The 16938-nt window shown below is 45.9% G+C and overlaps 1 protein-coding gene across 1 annotated transcript in view; it reads right to left on the bottom strand.

Annotated features, from left to right (window-relative positions):
- Window positions 1-16938, bottom strand: part of LOC137425490 (kelch-like protein 5) — a 154910-nt gene that overhangs the window by 132425 nt on the left and 5547 nt on the right. Inside the window, exon 2 of the mRNA XM_068113988.2 lies at window positions 8088-8135. Within this exon, the coding sequence (XP_067970089.2) occupies window positions 8088-8135 (48 nt within the window). The remainder of the gene's footprint in view (window positions 1-8087; window positions 8136-16938) is intronic.

The following is a 16938-nucleotide window of genomic DNA, read 5'->3' as shown; positions in this document are numbered from 1 at the left end:
TGTTCATGGTGGGGGGGGGGGGGACCAGGAGGGGGGGCTGGTGGGGAAGAGGACACAGACACCTCAATTTTTCATTTCTGCCACACCCACAAACACAAGAATTACTGTAAATGATGTTGATTTCACAACATCCCATATTCAAATTGCAGACCTCAAAACATAGTTCCTTACCTTAAGGAAGAACCTTAACCTGTAAGCACTTGACAGGTTTCCCAATTGCACAGATAATCAGGTAAGCACAATTTTTCCTCGAGGTTCCGATCCTTTCAGCACAGGACCTCTTCAAATGGTGGATTCACAACCTGTCATAGATCCACATCAGTAGATCCACATCAGTAGATCCACATCAGTAGATCCACAACCTCAGTTGCCTCCAGGCAGTCAGGCCAGCATCACTCACGAAAGGATTTAATGTCTTATGCAGACACCATGGGGTGGGGATGAAATACCTTCGCCGACAAAGAATCGTTTAGGTTTAGAATGCTCCGAGTGTCGCGAAGAAGAAGAAACCACCTCAATGTAAATTAAGTTAGGCCGATTGTCCGGGTAAGATCGTATATGTGTTTCCAAATGAAGGGTGGAGCTATGCTAATTAAGTAAGGCTTGAGGATAAACCCCAGTGTGTAATTGCCCTGTGATTTTTTTTTCCCCTTCGTTGTTATTGTATCACCAAGAGCCACCACAATAACTACAACATTTGCAGTGTAAATGGACTCCATTCACCCACAACACAGTCAGGGCTCGCAAAACCCTTACATTACCATCGGCAAAAGAACCCGGCACAGCCAAACATCTCCGGAGGATGGCTAGGCTCCGCCTCGGAGGACCGGAATTGACTGGCCATGCCCCAAGCTCCATCGTTGGGAGTCAATGGCCACGAGGCCACGCCCCGAAGAACGATTGGTTGGGAAGATTCGACGGCGCTGGGCGATTGATCAAAAGGATGACGTCATCGAGACACGAGAGGAAAAGACAAGGGACCACCATTTTCTCGCTCTCATGGCCCTGGTTGAATTAGCGAACAGTCACATTCTGTCTTGCTCCTCTCTTCTCTTGGTCCCAGCAGTGTTGGCGAGCGGTCGCATTGATAGCTCTCTCCCTGTGCGCTCGACGGGGGCGGCTGTGCTATCTAGCAAAGTGAGTGGTGGAGGGCCGCTGGATTGTGACGATCGGAGGAGGAAGGAGTTTGGCCGCCGCTCCAGGCACGACTGCGTGCCATCTTGTGCGGTTCCCAGGCAGTTATTCAAAGACCAGTCGAGGACGCCAGGCTGAGTATCGACCAATGCACCACACAAATTTTATTTTTGTTTATTTTTCCTTCGTCTGTTTTACAAGTCTGGTGTGGAGGGACCCTCGTTTAGGAATTTAGTTTACCCCACCTTCCCTGTTACTTTGCCTTGTTTTAATAAACCTCGTATTTATTGCATTCCTTTGCTGTGCCTGTCTTGTTCGTTTGTGTTCGTGGGTTCGGAAAAATCCCTGCCGCGTCCGTCCGTTCAGGTAAGGCCACAAGACCTCCGTTTCCCACGTGCACCACACAAAGGAACCGCCATCGATTCGGCTCATACGCCTCAGAGTTAAAGCTCGTTTTGGTCATCCGACACCCTGAGATCTTCACTACAGGGTCGACACGACAGTATTATCAGTTATAACTCCCATCACACATTCCATTATGTGATAATGCATTAAATCATGCACATCTTAACTTAAATACATGTCCACCAACCAGCAAAAGCATCTCGTTTATCAAATAATTTGGTGTGAAATTTATCATTATTGACATTATTCAATTTGTGATTCTAAAAAGGAAACTGAAGTGAAAGTTTTTTTTATTTTAATAATTAGTGTTTAATATTTTAATAAAAACACGTTTAACAGCAAAGATATCGCGGCACATTTATAAACAGCAAAGATATCGCTGCACATTCATCAACAGCAAAGATATCGCGGCATATTTATCAACAGCAAAGATATCGTGGCATATTTATCAATAGCAAGGATATCGCGGCACATTTAACAGCAAGGATATCGCGGCACATTTATCAACGGTAAAGATATCGCGGCACATTTATCAACAGCAAAGATATCACAGCATATTTATCAACAGCAAATCATACAACGACGAGACCAATAGTCCAATGACGTAGCCGGACTTGGTTCTGCCGAGTGGAGGCTGTTCCCGTCATGTAACCAGATCCTCAGCTCTGATTGGTGGAAGTTTGAGGGACACATACATACATACATACATACACCAGACGGACAGACAAACACTGTTCCAGAAGGCATTGGCCTATGGGCTACACCACATGACCGATGACATCAATATTTTTTCTCAACCAAATTATCTGTAGATCACGTTCAAGAAATTTAATACGTTTCAGATCAAGCATTCTACTTGTCGATGACGTCATAATGAAAGCACCGATGACTAACATACGTTCTTCCCCATGGGGAGTACCTTTCAATGAGCCACCTTTCAATTGTTTATTTTTTCCATGGAATTGTTTCAGAGATATACAGGTGCAAATGGCTTTTGTTTTGTTTTTCCAAGTTGGTGCCTGTACCATGCATCATATGTCATTTTAAAAGTCTATAGGAGAAGGCGCTCCTATATTGAAAATTTTCTGTCAATCGGACAAACAATGGCAGAGAAAACAAATTTTAAAGGGAATCAACTCGCAAAATGACAGCGGAAGGGACATACATAGTCAGACAAACGCTGTTCCAGACAGCATTGCCCTACAGGCTGCGCTGTTAAAAATAAACAAGACCAAAAGTCCAACAGCGGCGTAGCCAGGCTTGTAAAATATTATAAACCACAAATACACATGATTAGCTTTTCAAACAGTCGCTAATGCTGCTTATAACATTAAACAAAGAAATTTGGAGGAATCCCGACATCCGTGAGGTAAGTTTTACTTCCAGAACTGAGAGAAGATCTACTGTAATCGATATTACCCCACAAGGTTTGGAGGTCTGCTCATTTACCAAGCAGCTAGCTAGCGCTTGCCAAGCCAGCCATTCATTAACTATTTTGAATGGAGTGCTTGCTCGAATGCTTAAACCACTTGGCGATCTCTCCACAACAAACTTGGTAAATGAACACACCCAATGTTCTTGAGACCAGACCATAGATAGACTAATCTATATATACCCCAAAGAGGAATGACCCTTCCTGCCGCTACCGTAGCGAGCGGGTGTACTCGTAAATTAAAATATCGGTCGGTGGAGTCAGCTGTCGTAATGACATCATAGACATAATGACCTAACAGACAAAACTGCCGCTACTTTCATATGTACAGGGTCTGTCAGGGAGGTGTGACGATTTTCAGAAAACTCGTACAGTTATCTTGTCGAATTTCAATTTTTTTTTTTTTTAAAGACCATATATAATGCCATGTAATAAATACACTGTAACAAAGACATTTTAAAAATGTAATTCATGTTTGAAAAATGACATCTAAATGGCGGCCGTTCTTGTCCAACCATTCTTGCAGACGCGCGGAAAGGTTCCAGCATTTCTCAGCACAGCAGCATCCCTCAGCAGTTCCAGCATTCTTTCTGCGAATGTAAACCGCCGTACGAAATCATTCTGCTGCAGTTCTTGAACCACCATGATTTTGTACGCGTGATAATGAAGGTCCAAGTGCAAAATTCGACGAACTGATCTGTCTGACATCCGTAGAGCACGAGCGTGCCGTACCGCTGACCGACGAGGGCTGGCCTCCACAGCTTGTCGAACCCTTTCGATGTTTTCCGGGGTCCTAACGGTTCGATCACCTTTCCGAGCTGCTCCTCTTATGGTTAAAGAGGAGCAGCTAGGGGAGGTGACCACCTTTAGAGGCCATTTTTCCCCGCAAAAAAAAAAATGGCCTCTAAAGGTGGTTACAGGGTCCGGCTGGGCTGGGAGGTGTGACGATTTACAGAAAACTCGTACAGTTATTTTTAGTCGAATTTCAATTTTTTTTTGTTTGTTTTAAAGTCTACATATATAATGCCATTTAATACACTGTAACAAAGACCCTGTAGAACCTGTAACCCTGTAACAAAGTCCCTGTACTAACCCTGTAACAAAGACCCCAGCCGGACCCTGTAGAAGGCGATATATTTTAACTTCCAGTATGTTTGTAGTCCCGACAAAGGGATTAGTGTTACGATTAGATTTCCTATTATATTAACGTTACGTTATTATTATTTCGAAAATGATATTACAATGAAAAAACCAAGGCGAAGTCATTACTTTCACGGTTATTAATATTACTGCCGATCACCGCTCATCGATTCATGAACCATACACCGCTTCAATCCATAAACTTTGTATTCATGACATTGGGATTAAAGTGTTATGGTTATATTTACTATATTATTATTATGTCGGTGGGGTAGTGGGATACATGGATCCAGGTAGATCTGCATCGGTAGGTGCTCCGATGTCAGGAAGAAGAAGAACCATCTCGATGTAAGTAAGTCAGCGATCTGTCCAGCCTGGTTTGTCGGATTAAGAGTATACCTGTGATCATAAAAGGATGATCGGGTGATAAATAGTTGGAGGGATTATGCTAATTCCCACGTGTGTGAAACCTGTGATCATCCCGGTGCCCCGTATGGCAACGCACTCATATACATTAGCTAGGCCCATTAGTGCATACACACTAATTAACTTCCCTCTCATAATAAAACCTGACTGGACGAACAGACTGGAAGCAGCCGCGCAGTAGTATGCACAGGCAAGCCGAGAACCACGCCCAGGAAGGCTCGTGGCTGGCCGGGGGGAGAGGCGAGCAACACCAAGAGCACCGATTGGGGTCTAAGGAAGGTGAAGGACGTGCCACACTGATTGGCCACCGACCGATGACACCAACGGCGTGAGACACTCGGCCAATCAGTGCGGAGGGCACGAAACACTACCAACAAGCGACGCGCTCATTGGAGAAGCCCCGGTGACGTGCAGAGGGCGCGGAACACTACCAACAAGCTACGCGCAGATTGGAGGGGAAGAGCCAGTGACGTCAGACCAGGTGTGATAAAAGTGAGCGGAGACGGACATTTTTCTCTTCGCCCTTCACCCCTCTGCCTCTGCCTCTGCCTCTGCCTCTGCCTCTGCCTCTGCCTCTGCCTCTGCCTCTGCCTCTGCCTCTGCCTCTGCCTCTTCACCTCTGCCTGCCTTCCCGCGATGGAGACCCGTTTTTAGTCTTCTCCTGTTGCCCTTAGTGCGTTCCTGTGCCGGCGGACCTCTCATCTTGGTTCCGGACGAGGGGGAGACTCTGCGTGGACGAGTCCGGGCACGGCTGGAGGAGTGAGCTGCACGCGACCCGTTCGAGTCGGACCGATCGGACCGATCGGTTCGCGCCGACCAGAGCCACGTCGGACGGAGCCTGACCAACCCGACATCCAGACAGATAAGCTTGCACCACACAACAAAACATTTATTTTCATATCCTCCCCATCTGTGTGTCGTCGAAGTCTGTGTGGGGACGTCCCAATATCGGGGTTTAGTTATTTACCGGCGCGTTTTTGTTCTCGGAGTCCGGCAATAAAGCCGCGCATTTTTGTAGATCAACTCCGTTTTTGTGAGTTTATTTTCAAAGGGTGAAGACATCGTCGAGGCCACTCAGGTGTCGGCATTCTCCCCCAAACTCCCTGCTCGCGTATCGTCCACCATCAATTGGAAACGCCTCAAAGCAAGCTCGATTAGCCATCCGTGGACGCTCTGTCTTAATAGAGCCATCCACAGGACATTATGATTACGAAAACTATACTACTGAAACGATACACTACTGTATTAAGAAACCTAGGTTTAATTTGTCTGAAGCGGTCTGAAGGTGAGGCATGCGGCCTAAGGCCGATACGTACCGTATTGTTGGAAGAGCCGTAACGCCGATGCTTTCGATATTTCATGGTCATTTTAACAATTGGTTTGCTTACGTTTCACACTGAATGAAAAACGTGAAGGTAGAGCATGGCGATTGTGATATATGACAGGTTCACCGATATGTTCTGCCTGAAAGAAATTGGAATCAAAATGGAGGTGTGCGGAGTCAGACGCCGTAATGACATCAGACGTAATCACATCACCTCGTCGTGTGACCAGATCCTCAGCTCTGATTGGTATACATTTGAGGGGACATACATATGGACGGTCAAACACCGTTCTAGACGGCTTTGCCCTATGGGGGAGAAATTGTTCTCGTCCGTCAATCCCTTAGCTGCACAACAAAGTGGAGGAGGAAAGTGTTGCACCTCAGCTGCAAGAAGCATTCAATGCAGCATTCGCAACTGACTTGTGGATCAGTCATGCATCCAACCAATACATCGGTGTCACGGCACGTTTCTTCAACAGAGAATGGTCAATGGGGCGTTTCGCATTGAGCGCGCAGAACTGCCTCCACCACATGACCATTTTGAGTGCTACGCACAAAATCCTGGAAATTGAAAGATAAACAATGCCGCAAGTCACTGATAACACGACACGTATAACCGAGGCAGTGCGCGAGGACTTGGGATACACCAACATTACCCGTTTCGGCCACATATTGTTTCGGTCAACAAACCCTTGACTTCCGGTACACAAGCTCACCCAGGAAGTAGACAACAGATGGGGTTCAACACATGATATGCTCAAGCATGTCCTAGAGCAACAGCAAAGTATTTCCAACCTACTAATTGAGACCAAGAGGAAGGAGTGAGATCCGTCAGATCGTGAAAGTTTGATTGCTGGAAAAAAAAAATGGTGGTGTTGCAACCTGTGCAACATTACGGAGTCATTCTCTAGCGAGACCTCAGTTACTATATCAGGGACTTTGCCAACCATCTCCTTTCTGGAGGGCATCTTCGTTGAATGAGAAGATGACTTGCCAGAGAAAAACGAAGGTAAAGAGGGAATGGTAACCAAGCTTAGCAATTACTACAGTGACTTTGGAACAAAGCAATATTTACCAACTTCTGATTTTTTGGATGGGCAGTTATAAATGCTTTCCCTTTCTCTCCATAACAGAGAAAGCAAGAGTGAAAGAAGTGGTGATGAGGGACGTCACCACCATAATCATCAAACAGAAGTGTCAGATTGATGAACGAGAATTACCAAAGACTGCCTGTGGGGGTAGAGGGGGGACCATGGAGGTTGTGGGAGATTCCTGGAGGGGATGACATTGATAAATATCTAGCGGAGGCGAGATTGGATGCAGATTGTTGTCCGTTGGTGGTGGAGTTCCAAGGAGGGGAAGTATCCAATGCTCAGGACAATGGCTAAAAGGTACTTGTGTTCACCTGCCACCAGCACTACTGCAGAACATTTATTCAGCGGCTTTCCAGAAACATTGTAAATGTGAAGTGCACACTGTTGACACCGACAAATGTAGGGATAACATAAGGGATAACAACTGTAGGGATAACAAATGTAGGGATAACAAATGTAGGGATAACAAATGTAGGGATGACAACTGTAGGGATGACAACTTAAAACCACGATAACATAAGAATCATTAAGTCATTAGTCATGCTGCAAAATTAATGAACAAGTATCTTGCAATTCCGATCTGGCTAACATGTTAAAGAGAAGAATGGAAACTGGGCAACAAACAATTACAACAATGGAACACTATTTCAGGTTTTTCTTGAAATATAAATCATGCCACCGATTATATTTACCCATGAACACACATTTTGAGCTCAAGTTCTTTCTCTATTCCCTCTGCCACCAAAGATGGATGGAGGATATGTTTTCACCCATGTCTGTCTGTGTGCAGGATATCTCAAAAAGTTGAACAGATTGGGTACGTGATAAGAACGAATCGATTAGATTTGGGTGCAGAATTTGGAATAGAGACAGCAGTACGGAATCGGAATATTCTCAAATTTTAAAAATCGCCCAAGCCTAGCCCTAATCCTGCTCTCCAAGTAATCTCTGGAATATGTAAATACTTCACCTTGTAACTAAGATTCTCAAAACCTCTTCAGGGAGTGGGTGTACCAATGTTCACTATAAGGGGTGCTGCCTCTGCACCCCACAGAGGGGCCTATAGCCCCCCCCCCCATGTGTCCCCTTTTATCATGAGAACCAGTCACACTAACTTTAGAAAAGCTTTTACCTCAAAGCAGTCAATATTTCCACGAAACTTGGGTTTTCATGCTGGTGCCTGCACAAAGAAAGCATTGGTCAGAGGAGCCTCTCAGATGGACAAAATACCATCTTAGGTCAGATGCCCAAAACAGGGTGGGGGGTGGGGGGAGTGAGTGGGGGTGAATAAAGAAAAAGAAAAAAAAGCAAAGATTTCCAACTTTACTCTTGAAATATAATTAAAATATGTTCAATTGCTTTCATTCCTTTTTTTTGTAATTTTTTTTTAAACTCAGATTATGTGTCTGGTTAAAGCGAGGATGCAATAAAATCTTCAAAAAAGTGGAGCAAGAACAATTGTTTTTTCCCCTTTTACAACATTTATTCATACACATCTTGCCTATATAAATAAAAATAGGGGCAATACCCATGGTAGAATAAAGTTGTATACTACACCAACTAAAGGTACTTTAAACAATATCACTGGTTACTCGGAGAAAGTGCAGCATGTAGAATCATACAAAAAAAATCACAAGACTTTAAGCAAAAACAAGTACAAAAAGTTTTAATTAAAACAAAAGCCGCGTCGATGTTACACAATGCCTAGATGCAGCTGTGCCTATAACGTCGATGTTATAGGCACAGGACATTCCTATTGATTCGATTACTTGATGTTATTTTTGTGCAAAGTGAAAATATATCTCGGCAACTTCCCGTGTGTGGCGACGAATTTTTAATATATCTCGGCATTTTCCCGTCTGTTATTTCAGGCGGTGTATGACTGACCATGCCGCGATTTAAAAAATATATATCTCGGCAATTTCCCGTGTGTGGCGACACGTGAACGAAGCTATGCTCCTCTCCACATTATTGTGACGTATAAATTAAATATTTCATCGTGACGATTGTCATCAAATGGACGAATTTTTAATATATCTCGGCATTTTCCCGTCTGTTATTTCGGGCGGTGTATGACTGACCATGCCGCGATTTAAAAAATATATATCTCAATGGACTTGAAGTTACAGGCCTTTGAGAATTCATTTCGTTCTATAAAGAGCAACTTTCATCGGATTTTCTTCCCGTTTTTTTTCAACCGAGTCTAAAACTAAGTTAGCGACTGTGAAAGATGAAATGATATATCGAATTTGATTTGAAATAAAACTGAGAGGGGAAGACACCACGGGCCTACAAAACAGGCCTCAAAGCTATGCGAGTTAATAAAATGGTGGATATTTGTTTATATGAAGCCTCTCCCACAATGGGTGGAGCTATGGTTCCCAGAATGGGTGGAGCTTTGAGGTTTTGTCTTCTCTGCAAGAACAAGAACAACAACAACAACAACAGCAGCAGAGGGCACTCTATTAGCAGCATCTGCGACGCAGCTAAAAAAAAAAAAATAGCAATTTTGGGAATATCCGATTTTTCTAATGCAGTACATCACGGGTGATGAAGGTTGTGATCAAGTTTCATCAACATTGTGGGTGCAGTTTCAAAGAGGAGGGCAAATACCTATTTTAGGGGGAGGGGGGAGGGGGGTTAATACACCCCCCCCCCCCCCCCCTTTTTATACGATACATGAACACTGTAAAAAATGTATTCTAATTAATTTAATGTGCCACAAGTATAAATTACAGACCAGATCTTGTCATTTTCGCTCTGGATCTTAGAATGTTAGTTCAAGGGCCATCTCGTGAGTTTGCTTTCTATGATTATCTCCATCGAAACTGCCCATCCATATGCTAACCGTGAACATGTTAGATTTAAAAAAAAACACCTTTAGAGGCCATTTTTCCCCGCAAAGCGGGGGTTGGCCTTTTTCGGGAACTGTGGTTGTTGTTGTTTTTCGGTCCCCTATTTGAAGCAATGTTTTACGGCCGGATGCCCTTCCTAAAGCCAACCCTTTTTGCCGCCTTTAACGCCAAACAGGGAATTACCAGTGAACTGGTACTCAATTTGCCGACCTCGGAAGGATGACAGGCTGAGTCAACCCCCCTGGCGTTAATTCAGCGATCGACCAGGATTCGAACCCAGGATCCTTGGATCCAAAGCCAGCACCCTAGCCGCTAGCCCAACACCAGGGATTGCTACACCAGATACTTGGTCTAATATGCAATTTAGGTCAAGCCCACAATCTGTCACAAATTACACATCCTGATAGTGTTGCCAAAGCCACAGATAAAAAAATTACATTTTCAGTTTACAATTACATAGATTTTCACTCTAATTCACCACTCTCACGTCTACAAGTTCTATATAAAGAAATTGTGGAAGAAAAAAAAAATTAAATTAAAAATAAAATAAGAAATCTTGGCAATATTTTGATCTGTGCAGATAAAGTTGTTCTTTTTTATTTACAGTGTTGTATACCAAGAAAATATGAAGAATTTGGATGAAAATGACAAAAATCCCTTGCATCCAGAAAATTAGAATACATTTCAATATTTATTTAGGTATCACTTTCAAAAAAGATTTCGTAACTGAGTACCCTCGTCCCACTATACAAGGGGAAAGGTGACCCTCTGGAGTGTGGCTCGTACCGAGCGATAAAGTTATTGGAGCATGGAATGAAAGTATTGGAAAGGGTGTTGGAGAGGAGGATAAGGAAGAAGGTGAAGATCGACGAAATGCAGTTTGGATTCGTGCCAGGAAGAGGAACGACAGACGCACTCTTTATTGTGAGGCAGTTGCAGGAGAAGTACATGGAGAAGAGGAAGAGGTTGTTTCTTGGGTTTGTTGATCTGGAGAAAGCATTCGATAGGGTTCCATGTGAAGTATTGACATGGGCATTGAGGAAGTTAGAATTGGAGGAATGGTTGATCAGAGTAGTGATGGCAATGTACAAAAGAGCACGCACAGTTGTAAGGACGAAGGACGGGAACAGTGGTGAGTTTGAGGTGAAGGTGGGAGTGCATCAGGGGTCGGTACGAAGTCCACTACTATTTGTAGCTGTGATGGAGGTGCTGGCTCAGAACGTAAAGGAGGGTTTACCGTGGGAGTTGTTGTATGCAGATGATCTGGTGTTGATTGTAGAAAGTATGGATGGACTGAAGGAAAAGATGAACAAGTGGAAGGAATGTATGGAGACAAAAGGTCTGAAGGTGAATATCGGAAAGATGAAGGTGATGGCAAGTGGTAAAGCATGTGGTGAGGTGGAAAGAACTGGGAAGTGGCCATGTGCTGTGTGCAGGAAGGGTGTCAGAGTGAACTCCATTCAATGTACAATGTGCGATGAGTGGGTTCATCAAAAATGTAGTGGTCTGAGAGGGTCATTAACCAGTGTGGCAGCTCCATTCAAATGTAAGGTGTGCACAGAGGGAGCTGCAGATGGAGGAAATGTTGAGTTGGATCTTGGAGACGGCGTGAAGCTGGAAGGTGTGAAAACATTTTGCTACCTCGGAGACATGCTGAATGGAGAAGGGGGATCAGACTCGGCAACGGTTGCTTGAGTGAGATGTGCATGGAAGAAGTTTCGGGAACTGAGTGGCGTGCTGACGAGGAGGGGCGTGTCATTGAAGCTGAAGGGAAAGGTGTATGCTGCATGTGAGAAGTGTTATGATTTATGGGAGAGAGACATGGGTAATGAACGTAGAGCAGCAACGAAGGCTGGAAAGGATGGAAATGCGAATGGTTCGGTGGATGTGCGGAGTATCGTTGAGAGAGAGGAAGACAAATGATGAATTGCGAAAGATGATGGGAATAGAGCCTGTGATTGATGCTGTGAAGAGGAACAGGTTGAGATGGTTTGGTCATGTGTTGAGGAAGGATGAAAGTGACTGGTTGAGAAGAGTGATGGAAATGAATGTAGAAGGAAGTAGAAGACGGGGAAGACCGAGAAAGACTTGGCTAAAGATGGTGGAAGAAGAAATGCGGGCAAGGGGGTTAACAAGGAGATGCAGAAAATAGGGCAAAATGGAGAAGATTGTCATGGGCACCACAAAGCTAACCCCCGCTCTAGCAGGGAAAATGGCCTTAAAATGCATGATGTGTTGTTGTTGTTTCAAAAAAGAAAAACTAGTGGCGCTTCTAACAAGATTTGCACACGTATTTACATTTACACCCAGACTTTCAGTATCTATATATATAAAGTAGAGTTGGCCTCTGTGTCTGTATCCTGATCTATCTATGATCTCTAAGATCTCGAGAACCCGTGGACGGATTTGCGAGCGGAAAGTACTGTTCGACTCGGGATGGTCCCAGGAATGTCACGGAGACATAAACATTTAAAAAATTTCGGGTTTTAAAATTAGCGTATTATTAGCACTAGCAGAAGAGAGAGGGATTCGAAGGGAGGGAGCGCAGCGCTTCTAGCGCTTCTGACTACAGCACACCTTAAAATTAAAAAAACTTCGGGTTTTAAAATTAGTGTGTTACGCGTAATTAGCGCTAGCAGAAGAGGGAGGGAATCTAAGGGAGGGAGCGCAGTGCTCCCTCCAGCGCTTCTGTTAGCGTAATTAGCGTATTTCGGAACGTTAATTTTTCAACTTCATTATTCGGAATCAGTACGTCCCAGAGAACCTTCGTAACGTTAATTTTTCAACTTCATCCGATTGACATGGGACCAACGGCATGTGACAAAGAGTGAAACATACAGGCTACATTTATTTGACGACAATGAGTTCCGACTTCCGACCTCGGTGGGATGACAGGCTGAGTCAACCCCCCTGGTGTGAAGGGGGAGGAGGAGGGGAGGGGGAAGAGAAGGGGAGGGGAACGAGGGGGAAGGGGATGGGAGGGGGGAGGGGGAGGGGGAAGGGGGAGGGGGAGGGGGAAGGGGGAGGGGGAGGGGGAAGGGGGAGGGGAGGGGGGGAGGGGAAAGGGGGGGAGGGGGAGGGGAGGGGCCCTTCTTCCCCTGGGCACCCCCGCACCCTTCCCTCCCCCCTTCCCCTCCCCCCCCCCATTCCCCTCCCCTCCTCTTCCCCCTCCCCTCCTCCTCCCCCGCTTCCCCCTCCCCCCCTCCCCCCCGTTCCCCTCCCCTCCTCTTCCCCCTCCCCTCCTCCTCCCACTCCCGTGCAAAGCCGGGTACCTCTGCTAGTTGTATGCATATAATAACTTAGTATCACTTCCTATTCAGGTACAAATAATTGAGGTGGACTTGATGCACAAAAGTACAGGGGGTGCTTTCGTCAACAACAAAAAAAAAAGTCAAAGTTAGATTTTCATCGAGCAATATCTCCATACATCCCAAGTCAATATTGATGACCCATTTCAGTTTTCAGTCATGTCTAGCGTCGATGATGAAGATATATCTGAGGTATCTTGTCTAATGAACCATTTCCAGGCCATCAGGTGTGATATATCTGCCACCACAAAACAATTTGAATTCTTCGAAGACAAATAATCAACCACCCACCTATTGGTTAAGCATCAGGCCCTCAGCATAATGGGAGGATTCCAATGAGTAAAGCAAACAAAGAAGTAAACTCCAAGCACTAATCATGGAATGCCTGATCTTCACAAGTGCAAGTCGCTTTATCAACCGTTTCATTGGAATGCTTTCGGCCACTTGGCAAGCTCTCGACAGGTTTAATACGCTGCACATGAAGCGAAAAGCAGGGTTAAGCAATTGGTTGTGTCCATACATATGTATGCGCGTCTGCATTTATAAAACTCATTTTCTCGGCAATAGTTGGTCCGATTTTCCCTGCTAGAGCGGGGGTTAGCTTTGCGGTCCCCATGACAATCTTCTCCATTTTGCCCTATTTTCTGCATCTCTCCTTGTTAACCCCCTTGCCCGCATTTCTTCTTCCACCATCTTAAGCCAAGTCTTCCTCTGTCTTCCCCGTCCTCTACTTCCTTCTACATTCATTTCCATCACTCTTCTCAACCAGTCACTTTCATCCTTCCTCAACACATGACCAAACCATCTCAACCTGTTCCTCTTCACAGCATCAATCACAGGCTCTATTCCCATCATCTTTCGCAATTCATCATTTGTCTTCCTCTCTCTCAACGATACTCCGCACACCCATCGAACCATTCGCATTTCCACCCTTTCCAACCTTCGTTGCTGCTCTACGTTCATTACCCATGTCTCGCTCCCATAAATCATAACACTTCTCACACATGCAGCATACACCTTTCCCTTCAGCTTCAACGACACTCCCCTTCTCATCAGAACGCCACTCAGTTCCCGAAACTTCCTCCATGCACATCTCACTCCAGCAACCGTTGCAGAGTCTGATCACCTTCTCCATTCAGCATGTCTCCGAGGTAGCAACATGTTTTCACACCTTCCAGCTTCACACCGTCTCCAAGATCCAACTCAACATTTCCTCCATCTGCAGCTCCCTCTGTGCAAACCTTACATTTGAATGTAGCTGCCACACTGGTTAATGACCCTCTCAGACCACTACATTTTTGATGAACCCACTCAGCGCACATTGTACATTGAATGGAGTTCACTCCGACACCCTTCCTACACACAGCACAGGGCCACTTCCCAGTTCTTTCCACCTCACCACATGCTTTACCACTTGCCATCACCTTCGTCTTTCCGATATTCACCTTCAGACCTATTGTCTCCATACATTCCTTCCACTTGTTCATCTTTTCCTTCAGTCCATGCATACTTTCCACAATCAACACCAGATCATCTGCATACAACAACTCCCACGGTAAACCCTCCTTTACGTTCTGAGCCAGCACCTCCATCACAGCTACAAATAGTAGTGGACTTAGTACCGACCCCTGATGCACTCCCACCTTCACCTCAAACTCACCACTGTTCCCGTCCTTCGTCCTTACAGCTGTGCGCGCTCTTTTGTACATTGCCATCACGACTCTGATCAACCATTCCTCCACTCCCAACTTGGATAACCCCCACCTGTATAATTTTTAATCATAATTATGACGTCATCGGTCACGTCATATGGGCAACATCATGGAAAAACGTTGCATCTATCTCCAAAACAGCTCAATGGAAAAAAAAAAAAAAAAAATGAAACATGGCTCATTGTCAAGTACTACCCATGAGGAATAAGACATGTTGATGTCATCGGTGGCATCATAAACTAAACAAGTACAACGCTTCATCTGATCATTACAAATTATTTTTTTTCCTCTGCGACCGTTTGTCCGATGGATCCGAAATTTTCACGAGAGGAGCACCTCCTCCTGTATAATTTTTTTTTAATGATAATTATGACATAGGTCACGCGGTACGGGCCACCTTGGAAAAACTTTGCACCACCATCTTCAAAACCACTCTATGGAAAAATATATATATTTCACCATAGTTGCATCTCCTGTAGAATTTTTAATGACAATTATGATGTCACGTCGTGGTTCAGGCGACATTTTGGAAAACCAAAAACCGTTGCCACTCTATATCTCCAAAACCACTCCATGGAAAAAAAAGAAGAAAAAAAAACGTGGCCCATTGTAAAGAACTTCAGGGAGTGGGTATACTACTGTCCATCACAATGGGCACCACCTCTGCACCCCCACAAAGGGGCATATGGTGGCTGATCCTTTGGCCACAGTGTGTGCCCTTATCGTCAGAGCTAAACACCCTCGTCACACTATTAACATCAAGAAAGCTTTTACCTCAAAGAAGAAAATATCCTCGAAACTTGGGCATGCAGCACATCAAGAAAGCCTCAGAGAAGGACAAAATACTATCTTAGGTCAGACACACAAAACAAAGTTTGCCTTTTATAAAGCACTCGGACATTACACAAAAACCCCCAACAGAACAGGATGACTTCAAAGATTTCCAACTTTAATTTAATAATATAATTCAACAATCAACAGTCTTCAGATGCAGTGATAGAAAAATGAAAGGTCAGGCCTCGAACATTCCATATTATGTGTATGTACATGGATATACATATAGGCCTATTGTGGCGGACACTGTCAGTAGGCAATAATTCCGTGCACCAGTGGGTGGCGCGAGCGTCCGGGCGTGTTAGCGCAGCTCGGGCCACGCTCGGAGCGAAGGCGTCACGAGGCGCAGGGTAGAACTGAGGACATGCCCCCCCCCCCCTTTCGGCCGACCGGCCACGCCCAAGGCGTGGCCTCGGGACATATATGCGGGCTCGATAGTCGAGCCCGCCCAGTGCTTATGTGCGAGCTGTTAATAAAGCATTTCAGTTTGTACAACGCGTGGTGGCCTACCTTCTTGGCAAACAAATCGTGTGTGCACAGCACCACACTGGTGACCCCGGCTGGTTCAGCACTAGCTGACCCCTGAACGCGCCATGGCTACCAACGCTGTCGCCGTCAAACTCCCGGAGTTCTGGGAAGCGCAAGCCGACGTTTGGTTTGTGCAGGCCGAAGCTCAATTCCAGCTCCGGGGCATCACGGCGGACGAGACCATGTACTACCACGTGGTCGCCGCCCTCGGGCCCGGCACTGCCGCCCGCGTCGTGCCCATCCTTCGGCGCCCGCCGGGCGACCACAAATACGCGGCGCTCAAACCTCTCCTCCTCGCCACGTTCGGGCTCACGGAGGCCGAACGCGCCGACCGCGTCCTGGACCTCCCCGCCCTCGGCGACACACGACCGTCCGTTCGGATGGATTTTATGTTGTCCCTGCTTGGAGACCAGCGCCCGGATTTCCTGTTCCGAGCACTTTTCCTCCGCCAGCTACCTGTACAGGTGCGGCTCTCGCTGGCTGGTTCGAACATTAAGGAACCCCGCGCCCTGGCCGGAGAAGCAGACAAATTTTTCGCGGCCTGCGACACGCGGTCGGTGTACGGTGCTGCCGTAGTGGATCCCGGTGCGGAGGCTACAGCGCCCCCTGCTTCCCTCGTGGCCGCTGCTACGCCCCGCCCACTACCGCCGCCACCGCCGCAAACCTGGTGCTACTATTATGCCAGGTTCGGCCGCAGGGCTAGAGCGTGCCGCCCGCCGTGTTCTTTCGACGGGTCGGGAAACGAC

Source organism: Myxine glutinosa, chromosome 4 (assembly GCF_964187855.1).
Source record: "Myxine glutinosa chromosome 4, kmMyxGlut1.1, whole genome shotgun sequence".
NCBI classification, from domain to species: domain Eukaryota; kingdom Metazoa; phylum Chordata; class Myxini; order Myxiniformes; family Myxinidae; genus Myxine; species Myxine glutinosa.
This window is presented reverse-complemented; position numbering and strand designations above follow the sequence as displayed.